The sequence below is a fragment of the Babylonia areolata genome, chromosome 29 (genome assembly GCF_041734735.1).
Source record: "Babylonia areolata isolate BAREFJ2019XMU chromosome 29, ASM4173473v1, whole genome shotgun sequence".
NCBI classification, from domain to species: Eukaryota; Metazoa; Mollusca; class Gastropoda; order Neogastropoda; family Buccinidae; genus Babylonia; species Babylonia areolata.
In genome coordinates this window covers 31,654,430-31,672,650 of record NC_134904.1, presented here as the reverse complement: position 1 = coordinate 31,672,650, position 18,221 = coordinate 31,654,430, and the positions used below count along the sequence as shown (strand labels likewise).

At 45.1% G+C, this 18,221-nt stretch overlaps 1 protein-coding gene across 2 annotated transcripts in view; it reads right to left on the bottom strand.

The window, feature by feature from the left end:
• Positions 1–4,339: 4,339 nt before the first annotated feature.
• The window catches only part of LOC143274598 (uncharacterized), a 17,136-nt gene continuing 3,254 nt past the window's right edge, over positions 4,340–18,221 (bottom strand). Inside the window, exons 3-4 of one of the 2 annotated variants that reach the window (XM_076578460.1) lie at positions 15,224–15,866; positions 4,340–6,615 (exon numbers count right to left, since the gene is read on the bottom strand). In XM_076578460.1, the coding sequence (XP_076434575.1) occupies positions 5,258–6,615; positions 15,224–15,731 (1,866 nt within the window). In that variant the 5' untranslated portion in view covers positions 15,732–15,866 and the 3' untranslated portion in view covers positions 4,340–5,257. Of the gene's footprint in view, positions 6,616–12,196; positions 14,550–15,223; positions 15,867–18,221 lie in introns of those variants that run through there. The other variant, XM_076578461.1, reaches the window with a different exon arrangement.

Below are 18,221 nucleotides of genomic sequence, written 5' to 3'. Positions count from 1 at the left end.
GTGGTGGTGGGCAGTTTCCAGCCATGTCAGTTCCGTGCAGACCTGACCCCCTTTATTTTCCTGACATCGCAACAGCAGACCTCTTTTCCTCCACCACCACCCCCCTCTTCCTCCCCCCAGCACCCTCCACAGACCCCCCCTACCCCCTCACCCCGACCCCCCCCTCTCAACCCCAACCTCTCTCTTTCTCCCCACCCCGCCCCCTTCCCTCCTTCCTCCCGTACCGTCCCCTAGGTCCCCCCCTCAAGTGTACGACTGTCTCTTCTGTCCCGTCTGCAACAAAGGGAGCCATTGTGACTGTCTGTCAGCTCTCAACACGGCAACAGTTGGACAGTCTGTGTTGATGGAAGACACACACACACACACACACACACACACACACACAGAGATAGAGAGAGAACCATAAGAGGCGTGTGGTTCAGTGATGAAAAGGAGAAGAAGAAAAAAACAAAAACAAAAACAAAAAACCAACACATTCCGTTCATACCTGAACTCACACAGAAAGATACATTCAAATTTCACGCGAGTCACATGTAAAATACCTCCACTAGTGATGCGTTATATAAGATTATATACCCACCATGATTATATCACAACCCTCTACGCCCACCACAGCACAGAAAAAGATCAATGCAGTGATATCCAAAAATACAATTTATTTATTTATTTTATTTGTATTTCTTTTTATCACAACAGATTTCTCTGTGTGAAATTCGGGCTGCTCTCCCCACGGAGAGCGCGTCGCTACACCTTGTTTGTATTTTTTTTCCTGCGTGCAGTTTTTTTTGTTTTTCCTATCGAAGTGGAAACTTTTGCCAGGAACAAACCTTTTGTTGCCGTGGGTTCTTTTACGTGCGAAAAGTGCATGCTGCACACGGGACCTCGGTTTATCGTCTCATCCGAATGACTAGCGTCCAGACCACCACTCAAGGTCTAGTGGAGGGGGAGAAAATATCAGCGGCTGAGCAGTGATTCGAACCAGCGCGCTCAGATTCTCTCGCTTCCTATGCGGACGCGTTACCTCTAGGCCATCACTCCACATACAATACAATTCAATTCAATTCAATGCAATACAATACATGCGGTTTCTCCAAGACCATCTTCCAGGAAACAGTTCAGGGGAAGAGAGGGGGAAGGCAAAGAAAGAGGTGGACAGACAATACCAGTGAGTGGATCGGAAGTAGCTTTGCTTTGTCTGTCTACGTGTGTACGTATGCGTGCGTGCCTGAAATCGGATTGGATGACACAGGAAACGAACAATGAGCGCCCAGTGGCAGCTGTACCCGTCAGTCGGCTCTACCCAGGTAGGCAGCCTGTTGTGCGAATGACCCCGTATTTTGTAAAGCACTTGGAGCTTGGAAAGTTTACATTTGGGCCAACAGCAAAGTGAGAGCTGTATTATCAGTGGTTTCTCCAGTCAATGGGAAACCATTTACAGCTTAGTCTTTTGTGAAGGATTATGACTCTCAAACTAGGAGGCAAAACTGCACTGGCTCTTAGTGCTGCAGACTTGTGGGCTGGTTGGCCTTTGGGAACCATCCTAACGCCGACTGTCCTAAAACCCTCTTGGCCGAGAGAGTGGGGATGTAACTTGGGCAAGACACTCTCCACTATAATCAAATTCTGGCCCAGATAGTCGGAACAGCAGTTGCCTCCTCTGCTGTTCTGATGGTCATAGTCGGACACGACTGACTATCATAATTATATATATGACTCTAAAATTAGGAGACAAGATTCCACTGGCTCTTAGTGCTGCAGCCTTGGGGGCTAGCTGGCCTTTGGGAACCATCCCAACGCCGACTGTCCTAAAACCCTCTTGGCTGAGAGAGTGGGGATGTAACTTGGGCAAGACACTCTCCACTATAATCAAATTCTGGCCCAAATAGTCAGGACAGCAGTTGCCTCCTCTGCTGTTCTGATGGTCATAGTCGGACACGACTGACTATCATAATTATATATATGACTCTAAAATTAGGAGACAAGATTCCACTGGCTCTTAGTGCTGCAGCCTTGGGGGCTAGCTGGCCTTTGGGAACCACCACAACTCCAACTGTTCCAAAGCCCTCATAGCCGAGAGAGTGGGGATGTAACCTGGGCGAGACACTCTCCACTATAATCAAATTCTGGCCCAGATAGTCAGGACAGCAGTTGCCTCCTCTGCTGTTCTGATGGTCATAGTCGGACACGACTGACTGTCATATAAGAGCTTGGTCTCCGACCGAGGATAGGCGCTATATAAGTATCCATAATCAATCAATCAAAAAAGACCCAGTACAAGCACCAGGCACACAACCGTGAGAGATGATGGCTCGTGATGCGGTGTTGCACTGTTCAGTGGTCCCATTACCACTGTGACAGAGGGTTATGGCAGGAGTGAATATGTAGTTAGTACAGTACAGTACATTACAGTACAATACAAAAGAGTACATTACAGTACAGTACAGTACAGTACAGAATACAGTACAACACAACACAATACAGTGTTGGATCGGTTCTTGTATGCTTGGATAATTTTGCAATCATTCAAAAAAAAAAAAAAAAAAACAACAACAAAAAACCCTATCCAAATTTGTGTGTATTATTTCTTTTTCCAATGCAAAAATTAATCAACTGCTTGCATAGATCAGGTTGAAGATTAAATAAACAGACAGACAGATAGACAGATAGATAGATAAATAGATAGATACCCCCCCACCCCTGCCAAAATTGACATGAAACCATCCAAACTGACATGAAACGTTGTTTTTTTTCAGTACAAAAAGGTTGTTTTATTGCTGATAATCTTTTGTACACTTATAGACATACACAAAACAGTCTTATTCGTTCTAGTTATGAGAGAGACAGACAGACAGACAGAGAGAGAGAGAAAGAGAGAGAGAGATAGATACAAATTAACATGTGAATATATGGGTCTGGATACTCCCCGCCCATGTGTTGGCCAACAGACACCATAATGGTTGGTTTGGGTGTAGTGCTGTGTGCTATCTTCATGTGCCAATGTGTCCATGAGAGAGAGACAGACAGAGACATAGACAGAGAGAGACAGAGAGAGAGAGACAAACAGACAGACAGAGATACAGAGAGAGAGAGAGGTGGGGAAAGAAGACACAATTCAGAAATAAAGCCACTAGAATGTTCATTACTGTTTCATTAGAATGTCTTGACATTCCATATATATATATATATATATATATATATATATATATATATATATATATATATATATATATACAGAGAGAGAGAGAGAGGTAGAGAGAGAGAGAGAGAAGTTTCTTTCAAATCAGCGCACAGAAGAACACTCCCATAATACACATGTGATCCAGACGGAAGTGCTATCGATTCCAGTGGTACAACAAAAAGCAAAGCGACACGAACAATGTCAAACCATGAAGAAAAATGATACTACTATCATCCCACGAAAACTTTCTGAAGTATATGGAAGTTTAAAACAGAGCAGGGCTGGGCTATTCGGGGCGACTGTTCTCGAAGAACAGTTGGGCAAATTTGTGGCCAGCCGTTGGGCAAATTTGTGGCCAGCCGTTTTGTGGGTTCCAAAAAATCACCACCCTTTGCTCAAAATAGGTAATTAATGCAATTAGCAAGTACATCTTCATCCTCTAATGATTTTCTTTTCTTTTTTTTTTTTTTTTTTCTTTTTTGTTGATAAATCGAAAAGAGCCTTTTTAGTTTTTCTTCGGATACATCATCAATGAAAACCAAACGCGAAAAATTTATTATGGCTTGTGTAAAGTATTTCATACAAAACGAATTTTAACACATTTTATACACATTCTTTTTTCTCAGTTACCCAGTTTGAATATAATTATATGGATCCATTAGCTGTAAAGAGTGACCAATACAAAGTAATCAAAATAAAGAGTATATGTGGCATACATAATTATGTTCCATAAGCAAGTACGGTATCAAATATTACCCAGTTTAATCATACGACCAATGTTACATTTTAATCAAAAGATTATTGGAACAAGACCAAATGAAATATAAAGCTTCAAGTAAGTTTTGCTTCCAACAAGTACAAGGTTTGTAGGTTTTGTTTTAATGACAAGGGAAAGGGGATGCCAGAATCCAAATATATCTCAGTGGCCTCGGAACATCACCCACGTGGGACATAAACATAACTGCCTCGACAGCACTCGCCACGTGATAAGAATAAAAAAAAAATATAAAAAAAAAGGACTAAAATAGCCACTTCAGTCAACTGTCTTGACACTTGAAAGTATTCACAGCAACGTGTCCGCCCCACCTTGTATTGCTCAGACTGAAACAATCTGAGGGCATATGTTAATCAGAAGTGGTGGTGGGCCTTTTTTTTTACCCCCCCCCGCCCCGGAGTTTTATACAACGATCATTTATGATATATTTAAGTTTCGTGCAGTCACAATTTCAACATGTCTCGTACAGTCAAGCTTGTCCGCCACACAAGGTATATCCAGATGTCAGACTCTTGTTAATGCACACACACACACACACACCCCTCGCACCCCTCCCACCCCCCATTCCCCCTCTTTTTGCCCCATTTTCCCAAAGCTTTCAGATTCCACATAGTTTGTGTCCATTCCAGAACCACTACATCCACAGCGTGTGTGTCTCGTCAGTGCACTGGTGGAATCCAAGTCCAAGCCTTTCACAGGTCTCCTCTAACCAACGTCGCCCAGATTATGACACATTCCCACAGTAGCACACAGGCTATGGAAGGACCGGTTCCTCAGTACAGAGGGGGAATGCCCATGGAAGGCCGGAGTTTGAGTACAGGTAGCAGGCCTGTGGTCTCCTCAGTACAACCTGATCAAGTTCTGATGGAGGCCTCCCTGTTCCTCAGTACAGAGTGAAGCACCAATGGAAGGCCAGAGGCTTCAGCATAGATGAAAGGCTCGGTGCCTCAGTACAGATGGGAATGCCGACTAAAGGCTAAAGGCTTCAGCACAGATGGAAGGCCTGGTACCTCAGCACAAAGGGCAAGTCCAGGTGGAGGCCCCACAGCCTCCTCAGTACAGATGGGAACGCCAATGGTAGGCCTGAGGCTTCAGCACGAACAGCAAGTCCAGACGGAAGTCCCACAGCCTCAGTACACATGGGAACGCCAATGGTAGGCCTGAAGCTTCAGCACGAAAGTCCAGATGGAAGTCCCACAGCCTCAGTACAGATGGGAACGCCAATGAAAGGCCAGCGGATGAACGGTCAGTCCTGATGGAAGACTCAAGAGCCTCGCCTCAGCGCAGATGGAAGGACCACCTCCTCAGTACAGGTGGAAGTCTGGCTCATGGCCGGCCCCGCGCTGCACCATATGCTCGTTGAGGGAGTAAGCGTTGCCGGTACCCTCCCCGGGGCCACCTCGGAACTCCTCTGCCAGGCTCTTGGAGAACGCCCGCTCGTGTTTGAACTGGTTCTCCATGCGCCGGAAATCCCTGGGCATGCGCGGGTACTCCCCTGCCGGCCCCACTTCGGAGGTGTAGCCCACGCTGTCCGTGGAGATGTCGCTGGGCACGCCGTACACGGGCCTGCCGGCCTTCTTCTTCTTCTCCTTCTTCCCCTTGCGGTTCTTCTTGCGCTCCTTGGACTTGTGGCCCCGCTGGGCAGGGGGCGGCACGGACCTGGCTCGCTCCATCATGTAGGGCGGGTAGCCGGCGTACGGGTAGCGGTGCGGGTAGACGTAGAAGTCGTAAGGGTGTGCGGGAGGGGGTGGTGGGGGACCTCCAGGCAGGGTGCTGTAGTGGCCGGGCCCGCCATTCAGGTAGCGCTGTCGCTGCACGAACTGGTCCTTGCGGCTGACCCGTGGACCCCTGTCGTAGTCAGTGGGCGGGGTGCGGGGCCTGGAGCTGACGTCACTGGACCCGTCCCCCCCGTCGCCGTTAAGGACGCCGCGCCTTCCGTTCATGGCCGGCGGGGAGCCCGGGGAGGAGGAGGCGGAGGACCCGCGGGAGGAGGAGTCCGACCCTCCCCGCCTCTGATGACGTCGTCTGTTCCCGCCGCCGTACGGGGCGTCAATGACGTTGGGAGGGGGAGGGTGGAAGACGTAGGGGTCACCCGCCATGACGTGGGGTTGGCCGACCACCAGGGGCCGGGGCCGCAGCATGGGAGGGGGCGGGGAGAAGAAGCGGGGTCGGATCAGCGTGGCGGATGGGGGCATGGACCGCACGGGGAAGACGGACCGGCCGTGGTGGGGGTGAGGCATGGTCATGGAGCCAGGAGGGGGTGGGTGGGGGTGGGGGTGGGGCCTCCTGTCGCTGGGCGGACCCCGGGTGAGGGTGGGGGCCAGGTGGGGGGGCACGGCTCTCAGCCGCTCTGCTTCACCCTCCATCACCCGCTCCACGGTGTAGGTCTTGATCTGGGAGTCCTTGGTCTTGTAGAAGTAGCCGTGCTGCGGGGGAGCCTCGTAGAACTCGGGCGCCACCTGCTGGCCCTGTACCTCCGGGTCTGGCCTGTCCGCCCCAGCCACCAGCCTGACTGCGGGCTCCGCCTCCAGTCCCCCAGCCGGAGGACCCGTGCCCGGACCCCAGGCATGTGTGGTAGATGTCTTCAGGGAGTTGGAAGGGAAGCTTTTCTGGCTTGCAGAAGACGCCATGCGGAAGCTGGTTCCCGCTGGTGGCATGACACCTGTAATGTGGAGACATGTTGTGTGGAAATGCTCACAGCTGGAGAGGGTGGATAAATTCACATCACCATCCTGATATTATGTGTGTGCAAACATACTCCCTTAGGAATTCAAACAGTGCAAAGACTACATAGAAAACCAACCAACAAAGAAGGAGGATATCCGATCCTGATCTGAAACAGGCATCTCATAATCGATTTAGATTTTGCTGCACTTCCTGACTGGAATTCTATTTGACTGCCTCATTGAGATTATTGGTTAGCGGTTCAGACTAAAGGTTAAAATGTTGACTGAAGGTCTTTTGCGGCCATCAGGAAAGTGAATTCATGTGCACTGTGTCTTGGGCTTGGCACAGGAAGGCAGGGCCCAATTATCTCCTTCCGGCATGTTTTACCTTCCCTAACCAAAGTCAGGTACCCCGGCTTTCACACCTGGGTGAAGTGAGGAATATGTGCGGGAGACAGAACACAGCCCTGGCGAACGCCAACCAAAGAACGGAACCCACTCACCTTTGTGAGTACCGCAGTGGTTACTTTGGAGTATGCTTGCTGGATTGTTTTGATAAGCTTTTGCCTAATTTTTTTTTTCTGCCCCATCATCTGCACCGTTTCAGTGGCATTACTCCCACGCCGCTCATTTTAGATTCCCCCATACACGGCCACACCCAGGTTCGTCCGTCGCAGTTCCAGCATCGGCAGTCCACAGGGAACCATCGATGTTAGGTCGCCAGGAGGCCACACACCAGAGGAGACCCTGGATTGCTGCTGAGTCACTTCGGTGGTGTTCAGTGGTGCCTGTTCTGATTTTACGTACTTAGGACACCACCTACTAAGCCACCTACTAACGACAATAATGGCTTAGTCGCGGAGCCAGACTGAGTGAGCGTCCTTCCCAGAGTGGAGACCGCCACCACGTCCCTCAAACAACAGCCCCCCACAAATCCGCCGATACTGACGACATTGACAGGACTCACCCCAAGCACAGAAGTGGAGGGGTATCGAAACTGAGGTCACCATAATCTTTTCTTTTTTTCATTTTTTTTTTTTTCATTGTGGTCCACAATACTTCCTGGCAGCCAGATTCTGTTACATGCCTTCTTGAAGTCTATGAAGTGTGGTAGCATTCCCTCTGCTGTGGAAGGTATTTTTCGCGATGGGTACACGAGTTAAAGATCTGTACGCTGGTACTTCTGCCTTTGAGGAATCCAGCCTATTCTTACGTAATGAGGGTATCTGATTGCAGCTGTAATCTGTTAAGAATGATTTTGAGCATTTCTTTGCATGCACTTGATACACTTGAGTTTAACAACCTATTGGCTGATGCAGCCTGATGGACTTGACTCTAACAACTTATTGGCTGACACAGCCCAGTAGAAGTGAGTTTATCGACCTATTGGCTGACACAGCCCGGTAGACTTGACTCTAACAACTTATTGGCTGACACAGCCCGGTAGACTTGACTCTAACAACTTACTGGCTGACGCAGCCCAGTAGAAGTGAGTTTAACAATCTGTTGGCTGACACAGTCCAGTAGACTCTAAGTTTTACAACCTATTGGCTGACGCAGCCCAGCAGATCTGAGTTTAATGACTTATTGGCTGACACAGACCAGTAGACTGGAGTTTAACGACCTATTGGCCGACGCGGCCCAGTTGACTTGATTTACTGGCTGAAGCAGCCCAGAAGAGACGAGTTTAACGGACAATTGGCTGACACAGACCTGTAGAATTGACTGGCTGATGCAACCCACTGGATTTGAGTTAACAAGCTATTGGCTGACGCAGCACAATAGAGTTTAACAACCTATTGGCGGACGCAGCCCAGTAGAATTTATCGATCTACTGGCTGACACACCCCAGTAGAGCTTAACAAGCTATTGACGGGTGCAACCCAGTAGAGTTCAACAAACTAGTTACTGGTGGACACAGCCCAGTAGAGTTGAGTTTAACTATCCATTCGCTTAAGCCATAATAAAAAAAAAAGATATTTTTTTTGCTTAAAACAACAACAGACAGACAGCAGTTGGGAATGTCTTCAATAGCTTGTTCAGGCCATCAAGTATTTCAGTCAGGCAGTCAAAACAGATTTTAGTCGAATATGAGATGCGTTATTAGATTTTTTCCGGACCAGGTATCCTTCTATGCTGGTCGGTTCTCTTAACAGATTTTGCTCCTGTTTTTTTTTCACGTGCGCATGCACTCTCGAGGAAGTACAGCTGTACTGCCATAGTCACGACAGCAAACGGCCATATACTGATACAGGTATACAGCATGCTTTCATGCTGTGAACCTACACCTCGACAGATGTGTGTGTTTCCATAGTTTAAATCAACAACACGACTCCTTCACAAAACACACACACACACACCACACACACACCACACACACACACACACACACACACACACACATGGCTGAAGAAAACTACAAAATAGTTTTTGCTCTAAACTATAGACATGGTTCTCACACCTCCTCCCCTCCACAAGCACAACCCCTCATTCTGAACACACACAGACATTCAATATATCTATGAAACTATCATATTGTGCAAAACAAAGACCACCATAATTACAATGTGCATGCTGATAATTATAGGAATTGGAAAAACTTTTTCACACATATTTTTCATTCTTTAAAAAAAAAAAAAAAATTCTTCTTCTTCTTCTTGAAATCTAAAGTTATGAATTGTATCTATTTGCAGAATTTATATTTTGTAACTGATAGGCCTATTCACTCTTCTTGTATATGTTCTCATTGGAAGTTTGTTGTTGGTTGGTGTCTTCAGTTTAACGTCTTTCCACTTGAAGTGATATTAGACGGAAAAAAACAAAAAAAAAAAACAAACAAAAAAACAACCGTGGGGGTAGGGTCTGTGAGAGGGGGAGGGGTAAAAGTGTATGTATGTGTGGAGGGTGAATAAGGAAAGACAACGCTAGGAAAAATGGAAACGTTATAAACGCCAACATCAAACAACTATAACATCTATAACAAATGTCCTATAGGACTATGCAGCAAACCTTCTGCAATAACAAATAACATATTGGAATTGTTAATAACACATTCAAAAGAACTTTTAGTGAAGTTGGAAGTTTGTTCTCTCTCTCTGTGTGTGTGTGTGTGTGTGTGTGTGTGTGTGTGTGTGTGTATTTTTGTTGTTGTGTAATGTTTGCTGGAGACAAGGAAGCCAGTTGTCATGAAGGGTGTATTTGATCACAACCTGCATATAATTCAATGGAATTGTAGTTTTGAATTGTGGAAACGTTATGCATTGTTCTGGTTCGGTTCCTTGAAATTTACCTTTAAATATGTTTTTAAGTGTCTATCCTGTTAATGTGTACGTTACATTTATCCTTTATTCCAAATAAGATTACAGTGTGTTCAAAATAAAATCCTGTTCGACGTGTGCAGTTGTCATTCAATGGTCCTTTTAGCTTTCAGGAAATTATATCAGACAGACCTAATTGATCAAAACGCTATGTGAGGTCAATACGGTCAAAACATTACATAAAACAGATCTAAACGACTCAAAAGATATGAGGCAGATCTAAATCACCAAAACGTTTTATATCAGACATATATCTAAAGAATCATTTGTTATACCAGATAGATCTAAATGACCAAAATTTTATAATCATGAAACAGATGTAGGCGAGATGATCACAACATTATATGAGACAGTCTTAAAAGTTCAAAACGTTATATCAGACAGAGTTAAAAGATTACACTTATCAGACAGTTATAAATGATGAAAACGTTATATCAGACATATCTAAATGACAATAAGCTATATCAGCAAGTCTAAAGGACAAAACGTTATATCATACAGATCTAAAGGACAAAATGTCGTATTAGACAGATCAAAATGTCCCAAACGTTGTATCATACACATCTAAAAAGTCCAAAAAGTTATAAAGGTTAAATCTAAGTAATAACATTAAAAAGAGATTATTTCACGTAGATGTAAACGACCAAAACATTAGACATTTCCAGACGATCAAAGCCTTCTATCTCGGACAGATCTAAAAAAATCCAAATGGTATATGAGACATCTAAATCAAAACTTTATATCTGACATATCTGAATAATTGAAACATCATATCAGACATATATAAATAATAATAAAAAACGTTATATCAGATAGCTCTAATTAAACTATCAAAATGTTATATGAACTAGATTCAATGATCAAAACGTTATAAAAGCACTTCTAAATGATCAAAAGATTAGACAGATCTAAATGAAAAATGTTATATCAGACATTTAAAGGACAAGATGTTATACAGATCTAAGGGACAACATCTTAAATCAGACAGATCTAAAGGAGAAACCGTTACTTCAGACAGACTTAATGGGGGTGGGAAACTTGCATCATTCAGCTCAAAATGATCAAAACATAGGTACGGGATTCCCTATCCGAGGCCTTTGAGACGTGCGCAGTTCCCTATCAGTTTGGAAGAAAAGAGTTTTGATTTTGAAGGTAAGTATCACTTTCTTTGTGTTTTTAAAGATGTTTTCTTACATTTGATTATATATTTCAAATCAAAGAAGCGTAAGCAAGTCATGTACCAGTCTACGAAAGACACCACCCATAAACGAATAGCAGCCCTCCAGTGGGCCAGTACGTATCAGCACAGACCAAGAAACGAGATTTGAGCTCCACGCTTCGAATCGATATTAAATGAGCTCAAGTAGTACTTTTAGACGACAAAGCAGTAAAACTGCAAGAGCTATGTTATTTGCGAACTGTTTTTTTTTTATCACCAGGTACTGCAAGACCTATAAAAATATGCATTATGCGTGTTTTATATCTGAAATGAGTCAGAAGAAGATTACGATGAGCGAGAGCGCCTTCTCCAAGAGCTCAGTGACTTGGAGAAGGAGTGGACGACCCGCAAAAGAGCCGCTACCCCGACTCCAACTGCCTCAGAGGTCAGGAAGAAGGCAGCTAAACTGCACGCCATGGGGAAGGCGATGCAGGAGAAATTAGCAACTCCACTGCGACCTCAACTGAACCTCAACTGAACCTCGACGGTGGAGCACAGGAAAAACAAAACCTACAGGAAAAAGAAGCTGGCGAAGACAACCGTGATCAGGGCGCCTTGGAGGATGCAGATGATCAGCGTGAGAGAGAGAGAGAGAGAGAGAGAGAGAGATAGAACAGTGTTTTTGACACAATTTTATCAGTAAATTCAAAGTCAACAAAAGTCAAGATCATATTCGAAATGCATACACGTATTTACATTATAATCCTTTCTCTTTATCTTTCTTTCATACTCTGTAGATTCAGAGTCTCTTTTTGTTAATGCTGTTTCATATCAATGAAAATGACAGCTAGTGTTGGTGCTATTGATGATGATGGAACTTGGCTTGGATGCCTGGCTTCGACCGGGCTTTACAGTGTAGATCTACTTTCGAATACGCACGCATGCAGGCATACGTGTGTGCATGCATTATGCGCATACTCCTGAGCATGTGTACACACACACACACACACACACACAGAGAGAGAGAGAGACTCACCAATACACATGCATATGCACGCGCACACGCGCATGCACACACGCACACACAATAAAAACCGACGTTACAATTCATTGTGATAAACTTTGAAAATTTTTTATTTAGCTTGCCAATTTCTCCTCTTCCTCTTTTCCAGAGATCCAGCAACCACAACCACAACCACAACCAAAAAAAAGCAGTCGGTCCAGCTGCAAGATGGTCTTCAACAATGGACTACATGCGCGAAAAACTTCTGAAAGAAGAAGAAAGCAAAAACCAACAGTTTGACATTCAAAAAGAAGAACTACAGCTGAAGAAAGAAGAACTAGGGGTGAGGAAACTTGAGGCTACAAACGAACGCTTGCGAATAGAAGCAATGCAAAGAGAAAACACGCACAGGGCAGAAATGGAAGAGAGGAGGAGACAGGAAGAGAGAGAAGAGAGGAACATGATGATGGACAGACAGAACAGGCTGATGGATGCAATGTTACAACTGCTGAATGCCAAGAAAGACTAAATGAGCACAACCCGCACTGATATGTGGGATTGGGTGCTTCATTATTGTTCGTTTGCTTGTTTTTTAAATCACAAAACAGTTGTAGGACTACTGTTTTTTGTTTGTTTGTTTGTGTGTGTGTTTGTTATTTGTTCTGGGTGTTATTTTTGGCTACATAATGAACAAATTGTTTTTATTTATTTCTTCTCCCCACATACAAAAGTATTGATATTTTCGGACATTGGTTTTTCAAACTAAAACAGATATGTTCAGTGATTGTCTTTTTTATGCTGCAAAGCACGTGGTCCTTTAAAACTGTTTCATTTTCACAAAAATTGGGGAATAAAACATTCTCTAACATAAAAAACGCTGTATTTTTATTTCATTTTTTTTTTCTTATTACTTTTTTCCAGTTACAAAAAGCGTGATGTTTTATGTCTTTGTTTTATTCAGAAAAAAATAAGACAAACTGATCATGTGAAGTGATTACTGTCAGCATTTGCAGCTCTCTCTCTCTCTCTCTCTCTCTCTCTCTGTGTCTCTCTCTCTGTCTCTGTCTCTCTCTCTCTCTCTCTTACTGACAAATTTGTTGATGGAATTCTTACAGTTACACAGTACAGTTCATCATCAAGCCTCCTTTAACTATGCCATTCAATGAAAAGATAATTGTACTGTAGATACATCTTGCAAATAGTGAAAGTAATTGTCAGGTCTGCTTAAAATACCAGCACTCATATACTGAACATGGGGTGCTAACATGAATCATCCGAGACTGATTTTGCTCAGACAGATCTATTCACAACAAATAACAACTTAAAAGAGATCGGGATGCAAGAAAATTGCATCAGATCTTTCAACGAAGAGTTTGAGGTTTCCATTACACATGAACCTTGTGTATGTTTATGACAGATACTGTTCCAGAGATGGTGGGTCCAGACTGAAATACGTAGATGTCTGAGAGCCATTCAGGCAAGTGTGGCAGTTAGCAAGCAAATGAGCCAAGACGTAGTACTTTCCAATTGGTTGTAGAAACAGTTTCAAGTTCTTTCGGAAGTCAACAAAAGCGAAGAGGGTCGTGACTTTTCCAAAGCCCCATTCAACACACTGCCTAACCGACGACATGTCTTTGTTAAAGAGTTGTTCTTCGGCTGTCAGATGTACTGAACGAAACGGTGCCTGAAGGTGATAGCTCTGTGGATAAGCTGGATCGCCATACAAGCAAAAAGCGTTACCTTGAGCATCGTTCATTCTCTCCTGTAGAAGTGGGAGAAGGCCACTGTCGGCTAACATCCCACTGTCGTGCCTTCTTCCCGCGTATGGACCGGACAAATTGACTACAAGTCCATTTGGTGCCATAATTGACTGGAATTTGAGAACATGTTTTCTTTTGTGCCCACTGAAGACATGTCGTTGGTCCGCTGACGGACGAGTCATCTCGCGTGCTGTACCATCGATGAATCCCCAGCAATTCTTCAGTGGCGCTCCTTTGTCTGCCACAGCTTGCGCAAATCTCTCTGGGTCTATCCACGCTTGGTCCAGAGATGAAAGTTTGTGACCAAAATTGTCGATGATGAGCTTCGACACTTCCTTAAAGATCAAGCTTAGTTGTGATATGGAGCGTCCAAACAAAAGAGTTAGGTCACACCATCTGTTGGGATAAGCCAACCGCCTCAAAGTTAGGCAAAGGGCAAATGAGGCAGAAACTCGAATTCCGGTAGAACAAATCACAGGGTCGGGAATACGGAGAAGATGGCAGAGACGATATATTTCTTCCTTGCAGAAGCGAAATTGCTGAATGCAAACGCTGTCAGGCACATCACGCAAATGAAAATTGACAGTATTTCTGTTGAACATTTCTTTCAGTTCCTCTTCCATATAGCTCAGTGCCAGTTCTTCCTCATCAGCAAGAGTGGGAGAGTGGGGTCCACGGTTTTCTCCATGATCTGTAAACAAAAGGAAGCCATAACACAATCACAGTCGCAACAGAGTGACAAAATATTAGAATTTCATCATTTTTAAATTTTGAAAATCAACTTCACAATAATTCTGAGCTTTCATGGGCATTAAAAGAACAGAAAAGAATTAGGCCTAAATTCTCGTTGTTTTCCTTCCACCAACTGATTATCTTGTGATTAACAAATACAGTTTAAAATGCAACTGAAAAGCTTGCCAAACAGTTCTGTTGTATTTTATAATCAAAGCACACGCCTGTGGTAAAGGAATGGGTCACACACTGACTCAGTTGGAATGTAAGCCGAGCAGAGCATCAAGGTCACTGATGATGCTCTGGTGTAGGAGGCAAGGTTTTTTTTTAGAGAGAGAGAGACAGAGATTTCCACATACCTCAAAAATCGTCGCTGCGGTTGTCACCACGTGCCGGCAATACAACAGGAAGTACTGGAGTTCTTTCCCTTGGTTGAAATACGTGAAACACCTACACGTGAAATCTAAACCCTGCTGTGCTTCACGCATCTAACACGTACGCATCGCGATGCGGATACGTGCCGTGCGATACGTGACGTAAATTCTAAAACTCTCTATTGACACGTAGCGCTATCGGAAGGTTAGATCTAATAATAATAACGCTAGACCTATCCCACCCCCTCCACACACATACCTCCGTTCTGCAGAGTCCCTTTCCGGGAGCGGTCGGCGTAGGAGGTGCACTGCACCAGCTCCAGGGCGTCGGTGGAGGAGGAGCAGATGAAGCCGTGACACTCCAGCACCTTGCGGCCCTCCGTGCGCCGCGTGATGGCGCTGAAGATGGCCGGCCGCTTGCTGTTGGCCCCGCCGGCGGCAGGGGAGCTCAGCGACACGAACTGCGAAGTTCGCTCCCCTGTGGCGGCGTTGACGGTGCTGACGCAGCGCACGGCGGCGCAGAGCGTGAGGGAGGTGATAGGGAAGAAGAGGATGCGGCTGGGGTCGCTGACGTACTGCATGGTCAGCCCGCCAGGCTGCACGGCCAGGAAGCACAGGATGCCCTCGATGTTGCTGTCCTCGTCCACCGGGTAGCGCTCGGCCAAGGGCCGCTGGATCGCTTCCAGGCCCTCCGCCGTCTCCATGGGAACGGCGCTGCCGATGTAGAGCACGCGCTTCCGGATGATCTCCTCCTTGTCCGTCTCCATGGTGACTGCGTGTTGGGTGGTGGGGTGGGGTGGGGTTGTTGGGTGGTTGTGGTGGGTGTGTCCGTCCGTGAGAAGGTACGATGGGTGGAGTGGGTTGGGTTGGGTTGGGTTGGGTGGGTAGGTAGGTAGGGGTATCTGTGAGGAAGGTAAAATTGAGATACAGTGGTGTTATAATTTTATGTTGGGAGAGTGGGGTGGGGGCAGGGGGGTAAGGGGGGGGGGGTACATGTGCACCAACTGATGCGCTGGTTAGTGTGTGTCTGTGTCTGTATGTGTCTGTGTATTTGTCTATGTCTGTGTTTATATGCGAAAGAGTGAGAGAAAGAGGGAGAGAGAGAGAGAGAGAGAGAGAGAGAGAGATCGACTGAGAGACAGACAGACAGACAAAGAGGAAACATTAACTAAGTTTCAGTTATCGACGGAGAAACAGACAGACAGAGAGCAAACATTAATTAAATTTCAGTTAATTTATTACGATTCTTATGCTGATTCTTCTTCTTCTTCTTCTTCTTATTATTATTATTATTATTGTATCATTCTTATTAACACATTATCATTATTTCATTTGTTAAAAGAGGGAGGCTGATGGAAGTGGAGTCAGTTGAACGATGAATGAATCTTCCTCTCAAGGGAAGTCTGTAAAGACCCCGGCGAACTAACCCGTTGGGTTCAAAACGTAGGTCGGACGTCAGCTTTTAAAATATCTATTCATATATTCTTCTTTTTTTTTATTTTCCCCCCCTTTTTTTTTAACGTAGATATGGCCAATGTTGAGGATACGGATCAATCCGTACGCTTTGACAACCCCTGAAACTAGAGCTGACAGCCCCTGTCTGACGTTCACTGACCTGACCATACTGACTCATTGTGTCAGTGTGGGCGGACCACACCCATACGACGCGCAGCTAGCTTACCACGCCTCCACACACACACTCTCTCTCTCTCTCTCTCTCTCTCTCTCTCTCTCACACACACACACAGAAACACTCGCACACACTCACAAACGTATAAACCCGCGCGCATGAGCACAGACGCATACACATACACGCACACACACATACACAAGCACATATATATATATATACAGACAGAGAAGTACACACACACACACACACGCGCTCGCGCGCGCGTCCACGCCACTCCCACACCGCCCATACACACTCAAACAAAAGACAGGACATACGCGCACACACATGCACACCGACACCCCCCCCCCCCTCCTCCCCACCCCCCCCCCCCCCCCCGATCCCCCCACACACCGTTGTACAGAGTTGATTAAAATGTCCGTGAATGAATGTCCATGGTGAGAAAGCAAATCTTTATGATTCTCACACCTGTATTGCCCCGGCAGAATGAATCACAAGGTGGGCGTGTCGATTCAAGATCTCCTATCTTTTCTGTTTGCGTTGTCCTGTTTGCGTATCCATGTGATTTAAGAACTCCGCGACCATTTGTTTGTCTGTCTGTCTATCTATCTATCTATCTATCTATCTTATCTATCTGTCTGTCTATCAATCTATGCATCTGTCTGTCTAATGCCTACCAATGTATATGATTATGTTATGTGTATGTTTGTAATATTTCGTATATTTTGCTGTCACTGATCAAGAATTTGCTTTAACTTCTTTTTTTTAATGCATTTTATGTCTTCCTTTCAATTTATGCCCAGAGGAGGACATACATACACACACATATGCATATATATTTTCTCCTTTATAAGGCCCATTGTGCTATTCCTTTACACTCTTAAAATACAATTTTGTTTCATTTGGTTGGCTTTGAATACATGTTTATTCAGAAAAGATATTATACGTGTACGCATAATGGCTGATAACGGATACCCGTGTGCACTCTCAAGCCAGGGGCCGACAAACGATGACTATCCAATTCTGTGTGAAGAAACGGAGAGCGCAATAAGATCACTGATTAATGGGGAAAGCAGCAGGCATCGACAACATACCAGGTGAACTGATAAAACAAGGAGGAGAGGCAGTGACAGATGTCCTTTAACAGAATCTGCAACAAAATCTGGCAGACTAAAGAATGACCGACAACATGGACGAGTCTCTAACTATCACCCTGCCAAGAAAGGCAACTTACAACTATGCCAGAATTACAGAACTGTCAGTCTGATTAGTCATACAAGCAAAGTGATGCTCAGAGTAATTCTGAACAGTCTCATGCCACAGGCAGAAGAAGTCGTTGCAGAAGTCCAAGCTGGGTTCCACAGAGGGAGAAGTACCACAGAACAGATTTTCAACCTTCGTGTTCTGTGCGAGAAAAATAACCAACACTAACAAAACATCTACCATGTCTTCCATCGACTTTAATAAGGCATCGAACTGAGTGTGGAATTATGCATTGTGGGCAACCATGAAGAAATACAACATGGACCAACAGCTGTTCAACACCATCAAGCAACTGTACACAAATGCCAACAGCGCAGTCCTCGTTCAAGGAACTGTTGGCGACTGATTCCGCACGTCAGAT